Source organism: Lissotriton helveticus, chromosome 3_1 (genome assembly GCF_964261635.1).
Source record: "Lissotriton helveticus chromosome 3_1, aLisHel1.1, whole genome shotgun sequence".
NCBI classification, from domain to species: domain Eukaryota; kingdom Metazoa; phylum Chordata; class Amphibia; order Caudata; family Salamandridae; genus Lissotriton; species Lissotriton helveticus.
Window position 1 is genome coordinate 320,285,982 of NC_136061.1, and position 27,490 is coordinate 320,313,471.

Genomic DNA, 27,490 nt, shown 5'->3' on the forward strand with positions numbered 1-27,490 from the left:
TGGTTGGCAATGCGGCCTGAACTAGAGTTTGGGCTAGCAGGTAGAGAAGGTGGCCCAAGAGGTTGAGTGGCAACAGATATGGGAAAATTGAGGGAGCTACTGAGCACAGGCACAAATACCTAAATGAATTAACTGGTATTAAACTTGTGCCACATGGGGGTTGAGGGGGGAGAGGAGCGCGGGGGGATGAGAGGGCATGTATACGCATTGCTGTAGGCCCTGTAGGGCTCATGGGGTTAAATCGTCGTTTCCAGTAAGTTGTTTTAAGTACTCAAGGACGGCATCCCAAACTACTGAAACTGGTTGCTTACGAAGGGGCCGAAACTTCTTCATAGCACAGGGGCTCTTCCCTCAGCACTGCCCCATTTCTGCAGCGACCCTTGCCGTGTAGCCACCATCATTTGGCACTAAGTAGCTACATGCGTATGTGTCTACTTAACTTACTGAGATGCTGCCCCTGAAGAAGTGGAGGGAAATGATAATTCAGACCCAAAGGTATGCAATACCTACCTAGGGCACTTGAGTAAGACCTGGGTGAGGCTCCTTCTGTTGGGTGGTTGGCAGTGCAACCTGAACTAGGGTTTGGGCTGGCAGGTAGACACCGTGGTCCAGAAGGTTGAACTGCAACAGCTATGGGAAGATTGAGGGAGCTACCAGGCTCAGGCACAAATCCCTAAATGAATTAAGTGGTATTAACCCAGTGCCACCTGGTTTGAGGGGGAAGATGAGAGGAGCGTAATTGAGAGAGAGGGTAAGTATTTGCATTGCTGTAGGCCTTATCGGGATCACTGGGGTAAATCGTTGTTTTGAGAACCCAAGGAGGGTGTCCCAAACAGCGGAAACCGCTTGCTTACGAAGGGGCAGAAACTTCTTCATAGCACAGGGCCTCTTTCCTCTGCCCTCTTTCATTTCCGCAGTAACCTGTGCCAGGTAGCCACCGTTGTTTGTGCACTTACTCCCCTGAGTCCTGAAACTCTAATAAAGGTTATGATTCAGTCCACAGGTCTTGCAGTATCCGCATTTCATGAATTATTTCATTAATTCAACCCCTGGTTAATTGTTCTCAATTGTATTATGCACTCTTAAATTTCTTTTCACAGTTACACATCTTTGTAGCTAGCTCAGCGCTGACAGCTGTTTGTCTTCTCTCGAACAGAGCAATACGTGATTTGACTGCGCGAACTCTGTCAGTATATATCGTCTTTCACATCTTCGAGTCCATAGCTGTAAGTATTGCAATTACTATAATTTAGTGATTAATTTCTCGAGAACAATTGACACCTAGGTAACACCCAGGTGACATGCATACGTAGAATTATATACGAAAATGCTTGCTATTGATGCATAGAGTGAATTAGTGGTCCTAATTTCAGCGCCTGTTGAATCAGTTCACTAGATTCTTTGAGTTCCAGATTGTAGTAGACAGGCGTATTTATTTTTCTTATATATGTATCTCCAGGACATATCCATTACTTTTATTTAAAAAGATTTCCCTGTTACTATTTTTTTTTTAAAATCTCAACTTTTTAATAGCGTTCGCCAAGCAATTGTAGCAGTTACCACGAGAGCTATGTAGTGATCAGATCTTGCATCATCAGCACCAATTGCATCCTTTACCCATCACCTATCACAACTACCATTCCCTGCTCGTCACTGCTCCTCACTCTCATTTCAAAACCAGCATGCAGTGGCAAATTTCTCAAAGCGTTGTATCACCCTTGTGCCATGCAACGGAGCTCAGAAGTAAGGCAACTCTTAAGTCAGATTTATGAAGTCATGCGAGGTCACTTTGCACGGTTTGAGTGGCTTGATAAATCTAGAGTAATGATATGATGCGCAAATTACTGTGTTGCTTTACTCTACCCCAGGAAGGTGTTCCATGGGTAGAACAGGAGCATTCCCGTGCACCACCCATGAATTTTTCCACAATTCCAGACTTACCATTACTAGTAGACCTGGGGATGTGTCAAAATGCTACGCATTTCCAGAGGAGGAGTAACAAGAAAAAAATTGTTATTTCACCTCATTTGTTCCTCTATGTTTGCTGCATTCCTCAGCACACATAGAAAGAGGAAAATGCCTTAGGGGATTGCTTTTGTGCAGGAAGGTGTCCTTTCCTGCACAAAAACAATCCTGCTTACAATGAAGGCACCCTTGCACCTCTATGCAAGGGTTTCCACATTGGTGCTAGGCAGCACAGTGTGCAGCAGTGTTGGGAAAGGACAAGAATGCACTGTGTATTGTTAAGTGCTGTGTCTTTTCTCTATCATGAAGCAAAGTGGCTTGTGGCACTGCACTGCATGATTTTTCAATAAATATGCCCCCCAGTCAATATACAACCACCAGGCTACTTCACAATTCCACCTTCCCCAAGACCAGAAACTCCATTTACTTTGAAGGCATTTTGGGAACCCGGAATCATGCATCTGCATCTTTTCCCACATGGTTATTCTTGGCCACCACACTCACAGTTCTATTCCTTTCTGCTTCTCATCAAGGAGGGCCTAAAAGGTTTGTATCTGTTCCAAGTTGGACTGCGTCTACACCCGGGGGTAGATATACTAAGGTTTTGCTTGAGGGTTGTGTCATTATTGTGGTGCAGCCCGATGCAAAATCCTTGTTGGCATTTACTAAGCCAGGCAAAGCCACTTTGTGTGGTTTAGTAAATACAAAGTAAAGCGGGGCAGCACTGCATTGGGAATGTGTTCCATGATGGGCCATAGGAGTTCCCTTGCATCCACACATGGAGTTTGGCACATTCCAATACTTACTAAAGCTAGTAAACCTGGGAATATGAAAAAAATATTTTGCCTTCCTCAGTCAATCGTAGCACGGAGAAATATGTTTATTTCTTCCTGTTACTTCCTCTTTGTCTGTGTGCTATATTATGTAGTATACATAGAAAGAGAAATATGCATTTAAGGATTGTTCTTGTGCAGGAAAGTAACCCCTCCTGCACAAAACAATTCAGCCCGTAACACAGGCACCCTTGCATACAGAAGGGTGTGAAATGTATATAAAATCTTTTGAAGGAGTTTCTTCTTGCTCACTGTGATCCACTCAAACCAATGTTATGCTTGAGGAGTTTGTCAGGACTCTCATGTAGTTTTACCATCTATTAAGAGAGTGGAAAGACGAAAATTGTTCTGGAGAATAAGTTCCACTCAGTGGCCCTGGATCTTGGACTCTTGCGAAAGGCCCATTAGAAACTGGCAGAGAGAGTTGATGAGACAGAGCAAGTCTTGGGGGATCTGGGGCCCCGGTGAAGGGTGGTGATAAAGAAATCCATGCTCTCTCACAAACGGTCACCCAACTGTGGGAAAAGGAATGGAATTGTTCCTGGACTACAGGCTCATTAAGGAAGTATTTAAGGGCAAGACGTCAAAGATGTTCATGTTTGAACACGCATACAGAATAGGGTCTGACCGCAACCACCGCCTCTCCTTCCACACTCCCACCAGACATCTCCACTCCACCTACTGGAGGAAGATCCTTCTCCTACCTCGCTACAAAGACCTGGAACTCCCTGCCTCTGCACGTCAGGCAATCAACATCGCTGCCTCAATTCAGGAATGACCTCAAGACCTGGCTCTTTGACTGAACCACAGAACCCCACTCCCCAGCGCCTCGACACCATTACGGGTGAGTAGTCGCACTTTACAAGAACAGTGATTGATTGAGACTCACCCGCCCCTTTACCATTTTGGACACAGATACCTGAGCAGAGACTTGTAAGTGAAATACGCAACATTGTTATTGTTGATGTTGTGGGGGTAGCTACAGACACCTCAAGCATTGGAGGGGAGGGGAGTTTTGAATCTGCAGTGTGAGGATGTTGGGTGGGGGAATTAGAAGGTCCAGAGAACTGTTAGAGGCCCAATGAGGCATCTCAAAGACAAACAGATACAGGCCCAACTGGACAATGGTCACATATCACCTAGCAAACCCTGCCCTCACTCTTCAGGAATTAAACCCGAACATAAATGGCCTTGGAGGCAAACTGAAGACGGGGTAATGTGGAAGTACCTGGCATGACAGCACCCAGATAATATTCTCCTTCAGGAGACCCATCTTGCGGGGTACACTTGTAGAATACTGCACCACAGTAGGTATAGTACCTGTGGGCTACTCTCTGGGCTCAAGCGGCTGGGCATACTGGCTCGCTGCTTGCTCTCACCAAGGATGACTCACACATGGGTGGACCAGATGGGTTGTCAGGCCTTGGTAAGTGGTCAGTGGAACGGGCTGAACCTGATGCCCACTTCGTATCCTCCCCCGCGGCCTACAGATGATGGGTTAGACAAAATGGGAGAGTGGTTAGCAGAAGTGCCAGAATCACCCCTTCTGATCAGGGTGACCTCAATCTGACACATCATCATGACAGAGACAGAATGACGAAATCGGGGGAAAGACCAAGGCAGGATTTATCCCTAGCTCCCTTTCTGGACACCATTGGACTAGCCGACCTCTGGCAAGAGGAATACTCGGGGATCCAACAGTGCACTGCTGACTGTACGCCTACAGACAGATATTCAGGGGTCAAGGTAGGAGTGGAAGTTAGACCCCTGGGATGCAATGGCCTGAGAAACTAGAAAACTGGTGGTAGAGCTCATGACCCAATATTTTCGAGAAAACTCTGGAACTATAGACTTGGAGGTCAAACTATTGGAAGTCTACAAGACTGTCATGAGGGGATGCCTTATTACATTCATCTATGACAAATGTAAGGGGATGGACAAAGAGAGGGCAGTGCTTGAGTTGCAGTTGGCTTGGTGGGAGGCCGATTATGTGAACAACCCCACCCCAGATATAGCATGCCAGATTGCGATGGAGAGGGAAGAGCTCCGACACCTGCTCCATTAGGAAGCAAGGGCTATCCATAGGGAATGCAAGGTAAGCTGTATAAAGTAGGGAACAAGGCAGGCAGGCTACTACTGTGGCTTTCCAGGAAGGAAAAAGGCCAACAATGCATAGCAGAAATCAAGGGGGAATCAAGGACCAGGGCAGTGACCACAGGGAACATAGCACAAGGCTTTGTGGCACACCAGGAGAACTTATACTGCGTTAGAGGGTGGGGATGACATACAGGCTCATGAAGCCTTTGTGGCTGTGATGCTGGTGCCCATGCTTCAGGGACCCCACTTGGAAAGATGTTGTGTCTTTATACTCAGACTGCATACTCCTCTATCTTGCTGACCCAGATCAATCGGTCCCAAGGGGACTAGAATTCCTGGATGTGTTTGGTTCCTTCTCACGGCTATGAACCAACTGGACTAAATCTAGCGTGTTCCTGCAATTAGAGACACTGAGCGACACAGTCTGGCAATGTTCTCTGTTGTGGCAACATTGGGGGTTTAAATTCCTTGTTATATTTATAACAAAAGATCGAGACCTATTCTTGGTAGAAAATCTGGGGAGAATCTTGTACGTATATAAAAGCTAGACAGGCTTTTGAAAGAAGCTACCCCTCTTACTCATGGGTAGAGCTTACGAGGAAACCGTTTGATAGAGGGGAAGATTAATGTTAGAAACCCCCCTATAGTCCTCCGACCAGACACGGGGGTTACGGGCTATGGACGGCTATGCAAAATGGAACATTAAAGGGATATTCAAGGTAGGGGACATTTGGAGGGGGCAATAGATGATACCATACTCAAAGCTCCAAGATCAATACATACTCTCCTGGGGGCAATAACTGTGGTATGATCACCTACGTCACTTTCTTCAACCACATATGGAGTCCCTGAGGGAGGGCCCGAATTAATAACCCCTGAAGTACAGAGTGCTGGGGGTCCCCCTGACCAGCCACACAGTGTATTGAATGTGCTCGGCCCTTCCACAGAATAGCAACCCCCCCCCACTAGATTACCTTCAGGAGAAATGGGAAGGAGAGCTTGGTAGGTTGAAAGATAATGATTTGGGGGAGTAGGTACCGCCGAGATGCAGCTATTTGGGCCGGATTTCAATTGACACAACTGAAACTCCTCATTAGGGCCTACTATACCCAATCAAGACTGCACAAAATGGGCAAGACAAACTCAGACAGATGTTTGAGAGCCTGATGAGAAAGTGGAATCCTACGCCATACCGTATGGGAATGCCTCCATCTATGAAGGTACTGGTGGGGAATAGGAAAGCGACTTTTGGGGGTACTGGACTGTGCGAGCGAACTGACCGGTCAAATGATAGCTGTGGGCAAATGGAGCGACCAGTACCTAGACAGATATGCCCTACCCTTCGTAATACGGCATTGATGATGGCCAAGTGGGATGTCATCAGAATGTGGGGGAATAGTGAGGTCCCAAAGCAGAGGAGCTGGAAGCTCAATGTACACTGGTGCATGCAGTTTGAAAAAGGGTGTACAAGGTACATAGCTGTCAAAAGTAATTTGATAATGTATGGGGTCCTTGGCGACAAGACAGGGAGGACATGTCCTGAGGGAGGAGTCTGGTCAGTGGCATCCAGGATATATAGTCAATACCATATGCAGGGGTTCTCTGGGAAGTCTGTTCCTACGCACTGAGCTTTCCACAGTAAGATTGGTACCTCGGTCATGTGATTTTGTAATATGTTATATTTTATTGCCACACATTCTTTGTGCTTGTTTGCGGCAGGTTGGTCACTCTCCACCCGTTTGTAAGAAAATCAATAGAGAGATTTTTTTTAAAAGAGAGAGCAGCAAGATTTCCTGTCACAAAAAATGTGAAGTACGAGGAAAGAAGGATATACAAGGAGTGTATGCTTTCTGTGGTCCACTTGAGGATCATAGACTTTAGTTAGGGGGCTAAATGATTGACCACTCACCAGGATTAAGTCCTGTGATTTGTTAAGATTTATCTGGAGCCTCGCTTTTTCCTATTATTTCTTTAAGACTCAAACAAGATTGTTTCAGCTCTTTTAGAGACTGTTGGGGTTGCCAATTCTACGGGGGTAGCATGGGGCAGAGCGGGCAAGCCAAACTCCTGAGGACATGTGTGAAGCATCCACTCAGTACCCACAGACGACACACCAGGCACACTACAAAAGAGACAGGACACTGGGTTGGAATGGAAGTAAAAGAATACGTTTTGTATTAGATCCAACCTGCAAAGATAAAACACAATAAAGCCCAGTAATCACAATAGGGCGCCAACTAGCGGCAGGGCGATGGATTTCAGGCAGATTATTTACAAGGAAAATGGGAAAGGCAAGAACAGGTAAGTAAGTCCATTAGTGTCCAGCTAAAATAAAATAATGTTATCAAACACATGAAATACCGGGTCAGTATTGCAGGGCCAACTCCGGCACTAATCCTTGGCAACACCTTAGCAGTAGGCTGTAAGTGTGAAATAAAGCATTAGGCATAAACAACATGGCATAGGGCGGAGCAGGCCTAAATCATGGGGCATGAAACCTTTAGCAGGATTTTCAGCATACAATAAACATTAGGCGCAAGAGCGTCACTTTAGCATGGCATTTGCATATGCAACAACATCCTCTTACAACCCAGGAAACATTTCCTCATAAAAGCCTAGGGTTGTGAGTCATTCAGGGAGAACTCAACTGATATTTCATTGCATGGGCGTATTCACCTCATGAGGACTCAGACAGCAGGATCTATCTAACCCCGATCCTCCCTAACCCCACTTCCTGGGGTCAACTGCAAGAGGGCACAGTTCTGAAGTGCCAGGTTCCTTAAACGCCAGCCCCACTGTCAAAGGGGTAACAGGGCAGGCAGGCTGTACTACTCCCCTAACCAGGGGTCATCTCAAAGGCGGGGCAGTCACCCACATCGTAATTCGGACTCCCGCCCAGTCCAACACTCCTCCGCAAACTCTTTCGAGGACTGGTGGGACAGCTTTCCCCTGCCCCTGAACACTAACCCGTCCCCCTCTTCCTGGGAATCAGGCACTGTCTCCTGGGCTCTGGGAGTGGGACTCCCTGCACCAGAACTACTCTCGCTGCCACCACTGGATTCCACCCTCACTGGTGAATCCAGACCACAAAAACAACCACTCTCAGGGGACGACCTACCCACCTGAGCTACTTTCTCCCTGGCGAAGGCCCTCTCCGCCTCCGCCATCCTCTCCTGTGCTAGGACCTCCTCCTTCTCTAGCCTTCACTCTTCTACCCTCAGCTGCACTAACTCCTTGGCATTCCTGAGCTTCTCAAGCGCCAGCTGATGCTCCCTTTCTTCCCTCCTATCTACCCACTCTTCTGGGGACAGGGAAAGGGATGGGGCAGTGCCCCCGGGACTGAACCCAGCGCGGGACTCCATATCTATTGTGTCCTCCTCAGCTACTGGAGTCTCTGCCCTATATACTTCTTCCTCCTCATCATCAGCGTAACCACCCACCAGGGTTATGGACTGGGAGCCCTCCCTCTGGTCTCTATCAAATCCACCCTTCAAATACACAGAGGGGTAATCAGACAGGTCCCCACCTTATCTTATCTTATCTTATGCTGTATTTATAAAGCGCGCTGACACCGGAGGTTTCCTGGCGCTGTGATTAAGATTGAGGGTGGAGGTCAGAGTTTAGATGAGGTTTGAGAAGAGCCAAGTTTTTAGGCTCTTTCGGAAACTTAGCAGGGAGCCAGAGGTTTTAATGTGGAGGGTAAGGAAATTCCACAGTTTAGGTGCCAGGAAGCCGAATCTGCGGCTGCCCAGTTTTTTTAGTTTGATCGTCGGAGTAGTGAGAAGGTGGAGATGGGCAGAGCGAAGATTGCGAGCCGGGCAGTGGGGGTTGAGGAGGGATTCTAAGAACGCCGGGCCCTTAGACTGCTGGGCCTTATATACCAGGCAGCCAATTTTAAAAGCAGCTCGCTGTTCAATAGGTAGCCAGTGCAGCTTGGCCAGGAGAGGCCTGGCGGATTGCCATTTGGGGGTTCTGCAAATGAGTCTGGCTGCCTGGTTCTGCACCAGCTGGAGGCGATGGAGGAGGGACTTGGGTAGCCCCCAGTAGATGGAATTGGAAAAATCCAGGCAGGAGAGGACGAGAGAGATGACGATTTGCACCAGGGATTCGTGGGAAAATAAATGGGAGATCTTACGAATTTTTCGTAGCTGAAACATGCTGGCAGAGATGATGGAGCCAACATGAGTTTTTAGGGAGAGGTCAGTATCAATGGTAACGCCCAGGCTTTTTACCGAATTCGAGGGGCTAGGTGGAGTACCAAGCTCGTTTGGCCAAAAGTGAGGCCCCAATATAGTGGGCTAGTACCAGGCAGGATGAGTTCGGTCTTCTCAGGATTCAATTTAAGCTGGTTGGAAATCATCCATTGTTGGATGTGCAGCATTACTGCCTGGAAGTTGGATACAGCATCCGGGGAATCTAAAGGAAAAATAATCTGCATGTCATCAGCATAGTTGAGGACAGTGCAGTTCCAGGTGCTCAGTGAATGGATCAGAGGGCGCAGATATAAATTAAACAATAATGGTGAGAGGGAGGAGCCCTGGGGGACTCCGCAGGTAGTGGGGACCTGGGTGGCGGTGAAGGGGCCTAGGTGGACTGTTTGAGCTCGGCCCGAGAGGAAGGACTTGATCCATTCCCAGGCAGGTCCCTGGATGCCTGCCTGTCCGACACGGTGGAGAAGGATGTCATGATCCACCGTGTCGAACGCGGCCGACAAATCCAGAAGGACCAGAGCCTGAGGGGACCCTCTATCGGCATTCTCCCGAAGGGTGTCCAGGACTTTTAAGATGACTGCCTTGGTGGAGTGTGCTGGTCTGAAGCCAGCTTGGTTGGGTACCAGAAACCCAGAGCTCTCAATAAATGCCGAGAGGCAGGTGGTAACGTAGGCCTCCAGGAGTTTAGAGATGTAGGGCAAGAGGGAGATGGGCCTGTAATTAGAAGGGTTGGCGGGGTCGGCTCCTGATTTTTTTAAAAGGGGAACCAGTATGGCTTCCTTAAACGCCCTAGGTACCGTGCCAGAACTGAGGGAGGAATTCAAAAGGGGAAGGATACAATCAGGCAGGGCAGAAAAAATTGCCCTGAGGACTTGGGGGGGGCAACAGTCCCTTGGAGATCCAGATTTGACACGAGTGGTAAGCTCGGAGAGAGTGCTGAGGGTGATTGGTGGGAACTGGGTAAAAGAGCAGGGGTTAAGAGGGGGGAGTCAAGAAGGCTGACAGGAGTGGAGAGAGGAATAGCATTCTTGATATTTGCAATTTTTTAAATAAAATAGGAATTGAGCGAGTCACAGGTTTCTTGGGTGAGGGCCTGGGTTGGAAGTACTCTGTGGTCGGATGAGAAATCGTTCAGAATTTTAGAAATTTCTTTAGATTTATCACTGGCTGTGTCGATTCTTTCCGAAATGTGTGAGACCTTTGCTTTAGTGATGGCGTTTTTATATTCATTACGGGCCCTCACAAACTCAGTGCGAGCCTCCTTGGTGTAGCCCCGTCTCCAGATTCGTTCCAGGTGGCGTAATTTGAGTTTTTGAGCTTTCAGTTCCTCCGAGAACCAACGATGAGAGTTGCCATGTCTGGTATGAGCAAATTTAGTAATAGGGGCGAATATATCACTGGCTGATGACAGCCAGGTGGTTATCCCGTCCAACATAGAATCGGTATCTGATTCAAGATAAGTAATGGGGCGGGTGTTGGTCAGGTGGTCAATGAATCCCTGAGAGTCATAGGAATTCCATTTACGACACAGTCCCCCAGGGTGGGAGGGAGCCTTGAGATTCCCTTTAATTGAGATAGTGACCTCGATCAAATGATGATCTGACCAGAGACAGGGGGAGATGACTGGGCAAGACAGGACGAGATTGTAAGACCAGATGTGGTCCAGAATGTGACCCTTGGTGTGGGTGGTGGAGGAAATATGTTGAGACAGGTTGAGGTTTGTCAAGATTTCAAAAAGTTCAGTAGCGTGGGGCCCGGCTTGGTCGTCATCGAACCAATAATTGAAATCGCCGAATACAGCGAGTCGGGAGTGATGGGTAAGCAGGTCAGCTACCTGCTCACTGAAGGACAGAGGGAACAATGGCATCGACTGGGGGGGCGATAGAGGAGAACAATCGCCAAGGCACCACCAGAGGTTTCCAGGCTGATAACTATGTTGTCTACCCCAGATAGGGTGAGTGAGGCAGAGGTGAGGAATCTAAAGTTCTTATGTATGATGGCCGCTACTCCCCCTCCAGGGCGATTCAATGAGCGATTTACATTGAGGATGTAATAGTCCGGGGGGAGGGAAGCCAGGATATCCGGATGGGAGTCTGGTGTAAGCCAGGTCTCTGTTAGGAGCAAGATATCAGGCTTATCCAGATTGAGCAACAAGAATAAATCAAGTTGGTGCTTCACCATGGAACGGGTATTAAGGTAAAGCACCCGAAGGTGAGTGTCATTGTTAAGTGCCAATGGGGGGGGGTCATAGAACGAGGTTGGGAGAGACCATGATCGAACTGGGTGCCAAGGTTAGATGACTTACTGGCGATCTCCAGACGGGCAGTGCGCTCCCGCACACCGGGCGGTAAGGGAAAGTTGGAGTACTGCAAATCCCTGAGTATTTTCGCTGGGTATGTAATGAGAGGCCCAGGGGTCTTGGCCCCTGGGCCCGGGCGGGCGCGGACGGGCGAAGACGGGCTTGCCTTTGGCGCGCCTTCGGCACGCCGCCGGCGCGCCCGCTGCGCCCGTCCGCTGCGCCTACGGAATGGGGGCTTCATTTTGTAGTGGCCGAGGGCGGGAGGGCGGGAGGGGCGAAGCACAGGAGTGCTGACCCTGATCCTGGTCCTCACCTAAGATGGCGGCTCCCCGAGCAGCGTCCAATCAGCTGCAAGAGGCGAGATCTGACGTGGTTAGCAGCCAAGAGATCCCCTATTCCAGACAGCGAGTCTGTGTTCAGGGGGTTAACAGAAGCGCCAGAATACAGCCGGATATCAGGTGAATAAAGTGCAAATCACAAGTTTTACGAGATACTTTTTTATTAAAAATGCGGCGATTTTAAAAGGGTGAAAGTTCAGAAAATGCACAATCAGTCCCGGCTTTCCGCCTCAGGACGTAATTATCTAACACACACACACAATCGTAGTCCCTCTACCTACCTCTAAGGGTTCCCCCCTTTTGAGGGCCTCATAGAGAAACAACTTCCTGCGTATGTTGTCTACTGGGGGTATCCCTCTCTCTTTGCAGAAATCTATCACTTCCTGCTCGGTGTACTCCATAAGTTCCTCCTCCTTATAGGTTAACCCCATCGTGGCAAGGTACACCCGGGACACACCACCCACAGTACAACAAGGGGACACAATTCCAAAAAACACTTCTCAGGAGGAAACAATCAGAAAATCAATAATCAGCAAAACAATAATCCCCAAAAACTGTGATTACTGTTCAGAGCTCTATTTGCAGTGTAACCCGTGGCTGCTGTGGTACTGCGCAAACCCAAGTCCTATCCCACTGCTCGCCAACAATGTTAGAAATGGGGTTGCCAATTCTACGGGGGGTAGCATGGAGCAGAGCGGCAGGCCAAACTCCTGAGGACATGTGTGAAGCATCCACGCAGTACCCACAGACGACACACCAGGCACACTACAAAAGAGACACACCACTGGGAAGTAAAAGAATAAGTTTTGTATTAGATCCAGCCTGCAAATGTAAAACACAATAAAGCCCAGTAATCACAATAGGACGCCAACTGGTGCCAGGGCGATGGATATCAGGGGGATTTACAAGGAAAATGGGAAAGGCAAAAACAGGTAAGTAAGTCCATTAGTGTCCAGCTGAAATGAAAAGAATGTTATCAAACACATGAAATACAGGGTCAGTATTGCAGGGGCAACTCCAGCACTAATTCTTGGCAACACCTCAGCAGCAGGCTATAAGTGTGAAATAAAGCATTAGGCATAAACACAACCGGGCTTGCATTAGCACCTCCTGCAAAAAGAACCTCACGCACCTAGCATCAACACCTGGCATAGGTCGGAGCAGGCCTAAATTAATGGGGCCTGACACCTTTAGCAGGATATTCAGCATACAATAAACATTAGGCGCAAGAGCATCACTTTAGCATGGCATTTGCATAGGCAACAACATCCTCTTACAACCCAGGAAACATTTTCTCATAAAAGCCTAGGGTCGTGAGCCATTCAGGGAGAACTCAACTGACATTTCATTGCATGGGCGAAATCACCTCGTGAGGACTCAGACAGCAGGATCTATCTAACCCTGATCCTCCTTAACCCCACTTCCTGGGGTCAACTGAAACAGGGCACAGTTATGAAGTGCCAGGTTCCTTAAACACCAGCCCCACTGTCAAAGGGGCAACAGGGCAGGCAGGCTGTACTACTCCCCTAACCAGGGGTTATCTCAATGGCGGGGCAGTCACCCACATCGTAATTCGGGCTCCTGCCCAGTCCAAAAAGCCTTGCAGGGGCAACGGGGCCCACAACAGTCTTTCCAGGGGGGGGGTCGATCTCAGTCCCTCCGCCCGTCAGCCAAACACTAGTCCTGGGGGCGGGCACCGACCCTGTGCCCCGGCACACCCCAACACACTGCACAGTTTACTTGAGCCCCCACTCACTAGGCTCTCGGGGCAGCCACCGGGCGTCTTCCAGCAGGGAACAGGCACCGGTATGTGCCTCTACTGTCCCCTGCTCCTCCAGGAACTTTGCCTTTCAATGGCAGGCTCGCAGCAGGCGCGAGGCTCCCCTTCCACTGCGGGGGCCCCGGCAGCACTCCGGCTTGCTCCCGGCGGTTTACTCTTGTGGGGCACAGACCAGCGGGGTGGGCTCCTGCTCCGGTCGCTCTCCATGGGGATCCCTCGAGACTACGTGGACCCCGCAACGTCACCGCTCACTCCCGGCTTCACCCGGGTTCCCTCCTGGGACCCGGGGCTTTCGTCGGGCTCTTCGGGCTGCCCGGGCGGCAGCCAATGTAAATGTAAATGTAAATGTATTTCGATTTATATAGCGCACGAATCACCCAGGGGTCTCAAGGCGCTTGCTTAGGGAACCCGTCCTGGTATTCCCCGGTGAGATACCCTGGCAGGGTATTCACAAGGTGAAAGCCAGGCATCCCGCCGCGAGGGGCCGTAGTGGAGATTAAGCAAGCTATTGCCCAGAGTCGCAGAGTGTGACCCCGTGAGTTGAGTAGGCACCGGAGCGAGAATTGTCGAGTCCGTGGAATTTTTTTGAGCCCGAGACCCGCCGAGGCGGGGAATCGAACCCTGGTCCACGGCTGATCTCAGCTTCCGGGTCTGCCGCCTCTAACCACTGAGCCACGCTTCTCCACGCTTCTCCACAATCAATGCTTGGCGGACTTGGGGCGCGGCTGGTGATGTCACCGGCGCCCCAGCCACGTGACACTGGCACTCTCGATTTCACCAGGCCGGCGCGGCCCTCCTCAACTTCGTGGTGGCCCTCCCCCGGCTCCAGGGGCCGGCGCAACGGCAATGGCAACAGCGGGGGACTCCTCAATGTAGCGCCGGGCCACGGCGGTGATTTTTGGCCTCAGGCGCAATCGGCAGGCAGCGCCACAGGCTTCACGGCGCCCGGGCCGCGACGGTGATGACGGCAGAATTGAGGGGTAGGCACCCTCTTATTAATTATTCAAAACACGACATAAGCGCACCAACACATGGGGTAGGCTCACGCAGCGCTTCACTGCGTCCATTCCTTCAAGCCAAGCAGCGCCTCGGTAGGGGCCCTCGGGGATAACAGCGGTTCCAGACACAGCGCTCACGGGGCTCAGCACCTCACGGGTACAGCGCTTAGATAACACAGCGCTCTGGGCACGGAAGCAGTTCTGGTAGCGGCGCTTTGGAAGCCCAGCGCCTCGGGGGCAACAACAATCTCTGGAGCCACACAGCGCTTCCCAGGGGCACCCAGTGCTTTAGGATTGTGGTGCTTAGGGGGGCAGACAGCTTCTCAAGCCCCAGAGCCTAGCAGGTGCACAGCAGTTCAGTTCTTTAACAGGCCAGTGCTTCCCAGATCATAGCGCTTTGGCCCACAACGCTTCTTCTAGGCCCAACACTTCCAGGCGCACAGCGAAAGGGGGGCGGACAGTCCCAGCTGCAAGCCCCAGGGTAACACTCCTCACCTCCTGGGGGGCGGGTCCAAGGTGCTCCTTCCCTTCTAGGCGCTTCTGGGCGCAGCACTTGCATGGCGCAGGGTCCCGGCAGCTTCTGGGACACAGGGGGCCCTCCTTCTTCAGGGGCCCTGAGGACAGAGCAGTAGGCACTACTGGGCCAGGTCAGCAGGTAGTGGGGGCATCATCAAAACAGGGTGGTAGGCTTTCACCATCCCCACTGCAGCGTGGCCCTCCTCCTACACGGCAGCCTGAACTCATGAAGTGGGGCTCCACAAGCCCTGGGGACAGTAGGGGGGGTCCAAGATGGGTGCAGGGTCCAGCACACAGACCCATGTGGCGGTATCCCCTGGCAGCAGGTCCCCTCACATTCCTGTCGCAGCTCGATCTCTCCACATGGTGGCACATCCCCCTTATTTATATCCCCCTCTCAGACAGTGCCAGCAGCTTCTGGAATGCTTAGGCAAACTGGTTTTAGCTGGCTCAGGGGGAGGAGTAGAGCACCCTGGGTGCCAGGCTTTCCCTTCAAATGCTGGGGTGGCTGGGTACCTAACAACTAGACCGCTAACCTACTGCAGTCAGGTGGCACAACGCACAACCATGGCATCCATTTTAAAAATAGCAGTTCACCAGGGTACATTTACACACTGGGGGGAATTGACAAGTGCTCACACCATTGCATGACATTACACATTTCCATGGCGTCTCACACCACACATGGCCTATACAGTAACCTCTACCATGGGGGAGACATCCTTAAATTAGGGGGGCGAAAAGCGAAAAAATGTTGGGGAAAAGGGTCAAGTCCAACAGAGACAATAAGTTATCATCTGCAAATACCCTAAGTTTGTAGGTATCAATGATCAACAATGATTTAATAGGCGCTGTAACGGCAAGTGTGTGCATTATAAACTGCAATTTTTAAAACTGTGATTTCTGTGTGATACAGTTTCGTGTATTTTAACAGTGTATTTCTAAAAGCGCATTGTACCTTTAATTGGTCTTCGCCTCGGTCCACCACGGCTGGTGCCGGTTGTGTGGAGGGCGTTTTCGACCTTTGTGCCCGACCCCTGTGGGCGTAGCACTTTCATCAGAGGCGGGACCGGTGCCTTCTTAGGCACACCATCTCCCCACGCGCAGCGGACGCGCCTGATTTAATAGGCGCTGTAACGGCGAGTGTGTGCATTAGAAACTGCAATTTTTAAAACTGTGATTTCTGTGTGATACAGTTTCCTGTATTTTAACAGTGTATTTCTAAAAGCGCATTGTACCTTTAATTGGTCTTCGCCTCGGTCCACCACGGCTGGTGCCGGTTGTGTGGAGGGCGTTTTCGACCTTTGTGCCCGACCCCTGTGGGCGTAGCACTTTCATCAGAGGCGGGACCGGTGCCTTCTTAGGCAAACCATCTCCCCACGCGCAGCGGACGTGCGTAGCAGACCGCCGGCGGGTCGCCAAAGGCGAGCCCGTCTGCGCCCGTCCGCGCTGGTCCGTCGCCAGTGGCCAGAAACCCTGGTCTGATAAACTCTCTGAATGGCCCCATTTGCCCGTGAGGAGCTGCTTGCTCTTCACTGTCAGTCGGACTGTGCAGCTCATCTCTGGAACCCAGGCTCACAATATTTGCGATGTGACCATTGTGGCTTCGAGGCCTCGGAGGCCGTCCCTACTCCTCCGGCTACGTCCTTAGTGGAAAAAATTACTGCAAACCTACAGATATTGAGCCTCAACTGTAGGTCTTTAGCGAAACACCATGAGGATGTCTGTGAGCTCCTCACAGACTGTTCCCCTGATCTGTTAGTTCTTACGGAAACGTGGTTAACTAATGACTCACTGGCTATTCCGGCTTTGGCTCTCCCCGCTGGTTATTCTATTCTAACTCAGAACAGATCCAAAGGGAGGGGCGGGGGACTGGCAGTGATTTTTAAAACCATCTATTCCTGTACTCTCTCCCCCTCAAACATAACTAACTGTGAAAGCACTATGTTTAAGTTAAGGGTCTCATACACCTTTACCCTTACCGTGCTCTTGATATATCGCCCTCCCGGGCCAGCGAGCGCTTTCCAGGTGTCACTGGTCGCAACTGTTTCAGCACTGATCCTGCAGTCAGCTAACTTCAGTATACTGGGAGATCTCAACCTCCATCTTGAGTCCCGTGAGTCCCCGGCTATACCGAAGTTCCTGGGCGACCTAGAAGCCTGCCAGCTATGTCAGCTGGTTGAAGGGCCTTCGCATTTGGCAGGCCACCTGCTAGACCCGGTGTTCTCGAATATCTAGGGAATCTGTGCTTCTACCCCCTGCCCCCTTAGCTGGACGGATCATTTCTTGGTACAGATCTATATTAAGATCCCAGCCAGCTCTAGGGAAAAGCCTCCTCCTTTCTGGAGGCGCCCATGGCATACACTCGATGGTGCCTTGTTTGAGGCCAGGCTAATAAATTCCCATCCACATTGGTCTGGTAATGTGGAGGAGGCTGACTTAGCCTATAGAGAATGGATCAACAAGTCTTTGGATCACTTTATCCCTAAGAAAATATCGAGGCCCAAACGCGAACAGTCCTATCCCTGGTACTATGAGGCACTTACAATAAAAAAAAAGCAATGTAAAGTACTTGAGCGTATTTGGAGGCGATCCTATGACCTTGTGCTAAGACCAACTTTAGAACCGCCACTAAAGCCTATCATAGACTTATAAAAAAAGACCAAAGCCAGCTACTACACTGAGCTGATCAACTCCAGCACTAATCGCGCTAAAACTATCTTCGCGCTAGTGAAGGAGATGACTAAGTCAACTGAGGGGACTAACAACACAATAGTGTCTGACTTGCAGTGCGAAGACCTCGCCTGCTTCTTTGTTAATAAAGTTCAAGGGATCTATAATTCGTTCAACTCTGGTGGTTCCTCTATGATTCCTAGATCTAACATAGACCCCCCGGACCTCCCCTATTCACTCCTTACCCTTCCACCGATCTCACAGACAGATATGGAAACCCTGGCTCAAAAAATCAAGTCTGGGTCCCCGGGAGACCCGGTTAAACCAGAGACATTTAGACTTTTCCAGGATTCCGTTATGACTGAAGGACGGGAGTTGATTAATAGATCTCTCCAGTCAGCTACTATTCCCAAAACCTGGAAACATGCCAAGGTTGTCCCCTTGTTAAAGAAACCCACCCTGGACCCTTCCAAGCCAGAAAGTTTCCGACCCATTTCCCTGCTTCCGTACTTTGCTAAAGTGGCGGAAGCACATGAGAATTCCATCTTGACAGGGTTTTTGGAGACTAATGGGATTCTGGAAGAATCTCAGAACGGATTCCGTGCTAAACACAGCACGGAATCGGCCTATTTGGCCGTCACGGAACAGCTAAGGGCGACACAGAACATGGGCAATACCTCGGCTGTGGTCCTGCTGGATTTGAGTGCGGCGTTCGACACGGTCTCCCATGGGATCCTTCTTAGGAGACTGTGGGAGATAGGGGTCCGAGACAGAGCTCTGGACTGGTTTGTGTCTTTTCTATCGGACCGTTCGTTCCAGGTACATGCCCCGCCGTACTCATCCAGCAGCTTCCCTTTAGGTTGCGGGGGTCCCCCAGGACTCTGCTCTCAGCCCCACGTTGTTTAACGTGTACGTCCGCCCCTTGGCCATGTTGGCTAGGGAACGTAACATCAAATTAATTTCCTATGCGGACGATACGCAGCTAATCTTTACCTTCTCTAATGACACCGTGGGGGACAGAGCCAAATTTCAAGAAGACATCTTGGCCATTTCCAGCTGGCTTACAGAGAACTGCCTCCAGCTGAACTCAACTAAAACAGAGGTTCTCCTTATTGGTAGTTACACTCAGAAGTGGGATGAGCAGTGGTGACCCTCCACATTGGGCCCGCCTCCTACCCCCAAGAAAGAAGTTAAAAATTTGGGTGTGATTATAGACAACTTACTTACCCTTGAATCCCATGCTAAAAGAGTGGCTGGCACTTGTTATGGCCGCCTACGTTCTCTTAAACCTATTCTTGGCTTCTTTGAACCTCCCATTCGGCAGACAATTGTCCAAGCTATGGTCTTATCCCATCTAGACTATTGCAATGCCCTCATGCTTGGTTCCAACTTGACAGTCACCAACAGACTGCAAAGGGCTCAGAATGCTGCTGCTCGCATTCTGTTCGGACTGCCAAAACGTTGTCATACCTCCCAGGTTCTGCGTAGGCTGCACTGGCTGCCTGTCAAGCAACGCATACAATTTAAAACCCTCTGCCTCATTCACAAAATGCTCTATCGCCTTGGCCCCCAAATCTTACAGGGACTCTGTTCCTTCTATGTCCCGTTGCACGCTCTCCGCTCTGCGGACCTCTCTCTTGCCTGTACCATCAAGATCCGGAGGTGCAGAGCTGGGGGCCGGTCATTCAGGTTCCTTGCCCCATAACTCTGGAACTCTATTCCCCTAAGCATGCGCACTACCTCTAGCCATCTACTCTTTTGAAAACACATTAAAACCTGGTTGTTCTCTTCTGCTTAGGATTTCCTTATAATTGGGCACTCTGTCACCCTCACTATGGCCGTACTATAATTAGGCATGTCCGTAAGCGCTAGGACGCCCTGTTGCTGGGGTAGCCATGCGCTATATAAATAATTATTTTTTTAAAAAAATGATGAGAAACGACACCCATGACAGGTTCCTTGGTGTATGCTAGAGAGGTTTCAGTACCATACATTTACACAGAACCTGGCCTGGGAGTGTCATAATTGGTTGATGAACACTCAAAAAGTGGTCCCCAACTTCAAAGATCTCATAGTGTCCTTTATATTGACCCAGTACTCTCTATCAGACATGTTTCCAGCACACAGGGTCAGGAATATGGTATCTCTTCCACCATCTAGCTATGCCTGTCAGGTGGGAGGCAGTCTGGTCCAGGTGTATCATGTAGGGCATTATCTCTTGCTAATCAGCTAGCTAAGATTGTTGTACAAATGTTAACATCAGTATTCCATAATGATATTGGGCGATAGGTAGCAGACTGCTGGTTATCAGCAAGATTGTTGCTTCTGTTATTGAGTGAGTAACCTTTAAGAACTTATTGAAGACATTAAAGGCGTCCATCTTTATTGGTAGTCGCTGGGGTATGACTGTTTCATAAAAGGTGGGGAGAATCCATCTTTTGTTATTGGCTCATCCAGGTGCTCCACTTCCTGTTCAAGAAACCTGTCAACACCAGCTAGGGTGTTATTAGAATCATGTTTATACAGCTCCATGTGGAAGGCATGAAACTTCCACTCTTGTGATGTCTGTCCATTTCCTGGATGTCTCCACCGTACCAACAGGCCTGCCATACTCAAGTATGTTCACCAGAAGTGTGGCAACTTTCTTTACCCCTCAAGTTAACACATAGTTGGTCCTGCCATTCTTTTAGGGGCATGCCTGTTCTCTCACCACAGTCAGTATTCTCCAGCGTGTCTTAAAGGGATTGGATTTATATTTCCCTTCCAATTCTCCGAGTGCTTGTATTAGTTATTCAAGTCCTATATACCTCATACGCTTACGTTGTAATAGGTGTCTGTAACAAGAGGTAGTCTATTATCGCATATGTCTGGTGTGTAGCTGGGTGAGAAAAAGCAACAGCTCTTTGATAAAAGCCTTATGCACTATTAAACTTCAGGATCACCATCTATTTGCTACTGAGACCTAACCGATATGGAGATCATTACCAGGTAAATCCCCCCACATCAGGATGGGGCTAAAAAAGAACTGTATGATTTATTTTATGGTTTGCTTCTGAAACTTCTCCTGTTCCCTGAATTGGGGCTTATATTGGGACCAGCCATCTACTACCTCTCAATGCCTCCTGTGTCAGCTTTGGTAGAAAGTTCCACAAATGGGTGCCACAAGTTCATAAGGATACCCACTCCAGCTATTTTGGGGGTGCAGAGTCATGGTACTGTCTGAATTCGAACTGGGATCCCTTTCCGTGCTCGGTTCCTTAGAGGAGATGCATCTCCTGAAGGAAACATTCCCCTCCTAGTTGTGCAGCTCTCAAAGAAGTATGCTTTTAATCTTGGTTGGATTGTTTAGACACCAAATATTGTGACAGTAGTGGCCAGCACTGATTATGGGGTGGCGGGGGGAGCAAGGGGTGCAAAAAAAGATGCAAGAAAAACTTACCACCTTGCCGCGTCTCTCCTCCATTGTCGCTGTGTCCCTCCTCTGTCTTTTTGCTGCGTCTCCACCAGCCAGAAACAGGAAGCACATCTAGGCTACCCTGACCAATCACAATGCTGCAATACAGCATTGTGATTGGTCTGAGTGCTCTGGTTTGGTGCTCAGCTAGAGAATGGGAGCCTGGGCATGTTCTTCACTCAAGCTGTAATGCAGCCTGGGTGGAGAAAATGCAAAGTATGCATGAATGCTTGGCAGACCCGAGAGGGCCAGCCAGCCAGTCATTGCTCACTCACAGAGTGCCCACCACTCCTCCCCCTGCTCTGAGAGCAGAGCAGCCCTCCAGCACAACAAAGACGTTGCAGCAGGAACAAATACAATTGTAATGAGTTATTACCATTGAATTTTATCTTTATTTCCACTGCTGAAAGCAGTGGCGCGACTGTCCGCTGCATTGTGGGCTACATTTATCATTGGATTACATTGTCCTTGCACTACGCATTGTGTTGCAAGGGCAATGCAATCCTTAAGTCAAATTTATCAAGCAAAACAAGGCCACCGTGCATGGACCTGCATTGCTTGGTAAATCTGGCGTAAAGCAAGGATGTAGAAGTCGCTGCCTTGCCTTACTCTGCCCTGGGAAGGCGTTCCATTTGTGGAACGTTGGGTGTTCCCTTACATCCACCCTTGGATAGTGCACCATTCCTAGATTTACCAAGACTGGTAAACCTGTGAAAGGCGTCATAATGCTTCTCCTTCCCAGGGGAGGTGCAATGAGGATAAATATTTATCCTCATTGTTTCCTCTGCCTAAGTTTGCAGCATACTTAGAAAGAGGAAAAAGCCATTGTCCTGTGCAGGAAGGTGTCCTTCCCTGCTCAAAAACAATCCTACCTGGAAAACAGGCACCTTTTGTAGCATGGGGCAAGGGTTCCTGCGATGGCGCTAGGCATCACATAGTGCACCAGCGCAAGGAGAGAGCACAACTGTGCCATATTATGGTAAATATGGCACATTCCTGCCCTCTCCATTTGACGCAGCACAGCAAGATGTCTTGCTGCATTCCAATGTGTTGCAGTGCGTCAAAGTATGATAAATCTGGCCCTGTATGTAGTAGCCCTCATTTGGAATTTCAGGTGTCATGTAAAGATGAGTGTGTTCTCTTTTAGCCGGGACTATCGCTAGTGCCTCTATCGGAGACAATTGGATGTGGGTCATCTAGCTCATGTTTTCATCTCTACTCCCCAAAATCCTAAATATGTATAATCAGAAAACAGTCAAATGCCAACTCAATTAGTGGCCTGTTAATCAATGGTAAAATATCCTAAGCCCTACAACTCAATTATCTAATCTCCAAATGTCTTCATGATCTGCTGAATCAACCTGCAGCAGGCCAAATGAAGTTTAGGGGAAATGGTCCTGTTGACTCCAATCAAAACACCTCTCGTCTGGATCCCAGCAGACCTCAGCCCACCAGCTTGTCCATAAAGTTATTATGAACCCTGCGGGGCAACTTTGCAATATGTCTCTCTATCTGTGTTATCTCTCTCAGTTAGTCGGGATGGCCTCTTTGGAGTACTGAATGACCCTGCATAGGTGCTTTATCACTTTCTCTTTGCTAGCTACAGTTTCTTCTGGGGGCAATTTATCTTGTCACACCGCTAGTTTCTCTGCCTTCGCAGGGCTGGACTAGGTGTAGTGAGCATCAGGCATTTTCTAATTATGCTTGAAGGGTGGGGACTGGTTTGGCAGTAGTGAGGTATGGTTTTTCGTTATTGGGGGCCGATTTCCAGCATATCGGATGGCAGTAACTAAAGTAGAAGTGCTTCAGACTTGCACCCTCTACCATTCTGCCTCAACCGGGGGTAGAGGGGGAGGAGTTGTGCTGGTCCTACCAAATTGGCAAGGCTGCTTTGGGTTCCCAGTCTGGCCTTTGCCATCTTTCTCTCTTGGTTGATGTTTCTCAGTTTCTGGGAGTCACTGTTCAGTGTACAAACACTCGGTGGTCTGGGCTTCCTTAAAGGATGTGAAGTGATGCTGCTGGTCTTTGCACTGGAAGATCAATCTGAAGGGATACCCCCCTCACGATATTTGACGCTTTTGGCTGAAAGAAATCCTCTAAGAGGTTTGAAGGCTTTTCCTTTTGTAAGTGAATAAAGATTTTGAAAATGCTGCATTTGATTCACATTATAGTAGATCGGACCTCCCTGCCACATCTGAGACATGCTGGCCTCCTTTTCTATGAAAACATGTGTCCACACTCACACATCTGGGAGGAGATCTCCAGCCCATGCCTGCAGATCTACCTTATGCACCATGTCCAATTAAATTGGATCTCTTTCGGTCCTTTCGAAAAGGGCATTAAATAAGTTGAAGACATATTGGGGTAAATCCGTCTTGTCATGTTTGCGTTGGATTCCTCAGAACCTTATGTTATGTCCCCTGGAGCGATTCTCCTTCACATTTCCCTAAAAAATAATTGCATCCGACAAACTTTAAGTTCCAGCACAACATCGCCACAATAATGCTACAGGCCTGTAATGTCCTTTATTCACCAGCACTCTTGCCCAGAGGCAGGGCCAGGTTCTCATCCTGTGCCACTAGTGGTGCCTCTAGGCCTTCTTTGTTCTGTTCATGAAACTGAATTAGTTATTTTAGGGTCCCCTCCCCTTAGGCTGTGTCAGGGAGGCACCATCTTGGCCTTCCTATGCAGCTTCCATCTTCTTTCGCCATAACAGCAGCCGATACCTGCCTTCTGCAAGTATGGTACCACAATCATAACCTTATCTCCTTGCTAATTCTGCAGGGTGTTTTGCACCCTGTAGGTTGTCTACACCGAGTTGCGTGGGCATACCCACAACACTAGAGATCTGACATCTTGCGTGCTCCACCATGAACCCTTCAACATGACACATTTAAATTAAAGAAACAAACCAGACCTTTAAAGAAATAACTAATCAACATTTTTTCCAAAGTTTCTCTTATTCCAGCAGTTTTTTATAAAGCTCACAAAAGTTTAGGTGGATCCAAACCTCACATTGGACCTTATTCTTGCCAACAAAAATAGAAACATATGAGTGGAGAGTTATGCCTCCGCATGGTCACACATTTCCATATTCTTTCTAGTCACTACCATTCTCAGAAGCACGTCTGGGGAGCGGCACTAGAGGAATGCCTTATGACAATCTGTGAAGGGTCCTATTCACCTTTGAGGAGTTTGCAAAGTGGAGAAGTGGAGCCCCCTGTGCAAATACACACACTTTTATTGTCAATATTCTTGCCACTGTGTTTTTGTAGCAACATATTTGGGAGTCGCTACACTAAACATACATTAACATACCTAATGAGGAACATAAAGAATGGTGGCAAAAGTATTGTCTTTGAGGGAAAAAGGAAGAAGAAGTGGAGGGGCAGTTAAGAGCATTTTTCCTAATTGAGGTTTTCTTTCCAAATCGTACCCCTCCTGAAGGGTCCCTAGGAAGTACCACTTTGTACAGAGGATGACTAAGCAGTGATTTCTCATCTCCTCCTCTGCAGTACCTACATTCTTCTAGGGGCATAAAGCCAACCCAGGAAGGAACTTCTGAGCTATCGCTATCTTCTCTTCTAGGTGGCCCCATTGTTTATCCTGCCTACAGCGGAGCCTTCATGATGTGCCCGTATAATTTTTTACATTCATTAATCAGAGTGCTGCCCTCATAATATGCCCATATTATATGGCTCGTGAATTTCTTACATAATTTCTTTCAATAATATTCCAAATTATTGTCTTCTGAATTACAATGTGTTTCCATCTTAAACTGCTTATGTTAATGTCCTCTTCAGTTTTACACAGTGCCTGCTATGCCACTACCCATTGGGTCCTAGTCGGACTCTGCAGACTCCCTCCTATTCTTATTCATTCATTGTACAGGAGCAGAGCTGGAATCTATAAATACATCATTGCAGTTATTAGAAACGTGACTTACTGATTGTGTTGCATGTTTACTACAGTGTGCAGCCAACGGAGTGCTAAGAGGGTCTGGAAAACAACTCATGGGTGCTGTGGTGTTTGCGGTGGGATATTATCTCATCGGGCTACCAGTAGGAGCTGCTCTCATGTTCTCTGCAAAGCTGGGCATAGTAGGTAAGATTTCTTTGGAGAGATCACATTTGAATAAAATCTGCTGACTTATTTTCGTATTGCAGCAAGGCAACCTGCAGATTAGACGAAAACTAGACATATGGTTTAAATTGCTTATAACTGTGTTCATTCCTTAAGAGTGTTGTTGCGCTAGGCCTGGTGTCTCAGCCAGCAGCACTAAGGATGCTGAGGCTGCCAAGCTCAAACCTTAACACAAAACTCCAAGTTGTAACATATCCAATGGCCCGGTAGTATTGTAAACTATAAGTTTTGCAAAAAGCATGACAAAACAAAACAAGAATTGCCAAAAGACTAGCAGTCAATGCCATACCTATTGTTTGCTTTGCTAATGCTTGTTGATTTCAGTTGGGTATTTGCACCCATAAAATGATTAAGTCACAACAATTGTTCATGTGAGTAAATCTACTCATGGAGCAAACGATATATGTTGCAGTGCTGGGCTGTCCTATGATCTTGTGCACACCCACAAACTTTGATATTCAGAAAATCCTCTCTGACGCCTTCCAGGAAAAGATCCGAAATGTACTCCTGACAATGGCAGGTGTACATCGTTTTCTAGAGTGGGAAGAGGATTGGAACATTCCCACAATTCGTTCAAGTGAAGGGAATGAGAGATGTCATAGTGAATGTTACATGAATACAGGGCACGAGTCGGGGTACCACGCGGGTGGACGGCATCCCCCCACTTATTTTCGAGGGTTTTCCAGGGTGGACGCCGTCCACCCTGCTCAATCAAAAAGCCGTCCACCATTTACAATCAAAACCGCGTCCACCCTTACAAAATAGGAGTGCGCAGGTGGATGGCTGAAATCGGAAGTTTCTTGGACTGCTGCAGGACACCACGCCGGTCACCACGCCCCTTCACCTACCAGGTTCGCCGTTGCAACCAATGGATGGACGCCGTCCCCCCTGCGCAAAAGCGCTACACCAACTATTAAACACATACCTATTTTAACAGGTTTTTGCCTTTCGCGACGTCACTTCCGGTCGTGACGTCACTTCCTGTCTGTGAGCGTCCCCCCACTTCTAGGTTTTTGCCTTTCGTGACGTCACTTCCGGTCGTGACGTCACTTCCTGTCTGTGTGCGTCCCCCCACTTCTTTATTTAGGACTTGTGCCCTGCATGAATACATAGTAATCAAGAGATGAAGCTGAATTACATAAGAAACATGGGAAATCTCAGGACAGATTCAAACCTTTTCCGCCCGGTCGACTCATCGACCGGGCGGAAATCCAGCGAACTGTCTTTTCGTCCTTGAAGTCCCCCCCGCCATAGTAATATGGCGGGGGAATTTGCATGCGGGCGGGACAGAATGTCGGGCGGATCGCCACCGCCATGCGGGCAATGACGATCCGCCCGACATTCTAATGGACCCCTAATTTTCTTTTCCTTTACTTACCACGCTTAGTGGTGATCAACTCACTGGTGTGGGGACTATGGGGCACTGTTGTGACTGGAGGGAAGCTTCAACAGACACATGCACCTCTTGTGCGCACCACTTTGTCTGCTCCTCATCTCCCGGCCTCCAGTGAAACTACGCACGCTGGTGCTCAAATGGCACCCACGGTCCTGCAGCGCAGGAAGAGACACCTCGAATCTGCGCTGTGTGTTCTCAAAAGTATTGATGACAAACTGCGCAGACTCGATTTCTCAGCTACGCGTCTGCATCCTCTATCCCACCCTTTCCCAGCTCGTTACAGGGTGGGACACACCCCACTCTGTGAGGAGTTGGGAAAGGGTGATGGGACCATGCTCTCCACACCATGATTGACGTGAAGACACTGGCGCTAGAGGGCTTCAGCCTGAAGCATCTGGGGCTTACTTTACCCCCATGGCATCAGGGGGTGGAGTCTGGTCCTCGAGGGTATGTCTTTGCCGAGCTGATGACCTCACACGCCTCAGGGCTGTGAGATTGTCAGCAAGGCAAATGCTGTTGACTTTGGACGTCGCTGGCAGTGTGTTACTCATGACTCATCAGAGCAACAAACAAACAAGCAGGTGAATGACACTGTTCAGCAGCACCGGCCCCAAGCAAGAAACGTGTGTGTACGATTTTTTTTTTTTTAAAAGAGCAGATTTAAACACTGCTTTTATTTTGTCAACAGCTGATTGAACCATGGCCAAGTTGCACTGTTGTTTACAAAATGGTTATCTGCCTGGGTGACTGGGGTTAGAAACAAGCATATTCAAAAATTCTAAAAGCA

General features: G+C 48.9%; 1 protein-coding gene across 6 annotated transcripts in view; it reads left to right on the forward strand.

The window, feature by feature from the left end:
- LOC144822412 (multidrug and toxin extrusion protein 1-like) overlaps nucleotides 1-27,490 on the forward strand; it is an 887,289-nt gene that overhangs the window by 677,376 nt on the left and 182,423 nt on the right. For all 6 annotated transcript variants that reach the window (XM_078679893.1, XM_078679892.1, XM_078679891.1 and 3 more), the window contains 2 exons: nucleotides 1,157-1,226; nucleotides 25,136-25,268. In XM_078679893.1, the coding sequence (XP_078536019.1) occupies nucleotides 1,157-1,226; nucleotides 25,136-25,268 (203 nt within the window). The remainder of the gene's footprint in view (nucleotides 1-1,156; nucleotides 1,227-25,135; nucleotides 25,269-27,490) is intronic.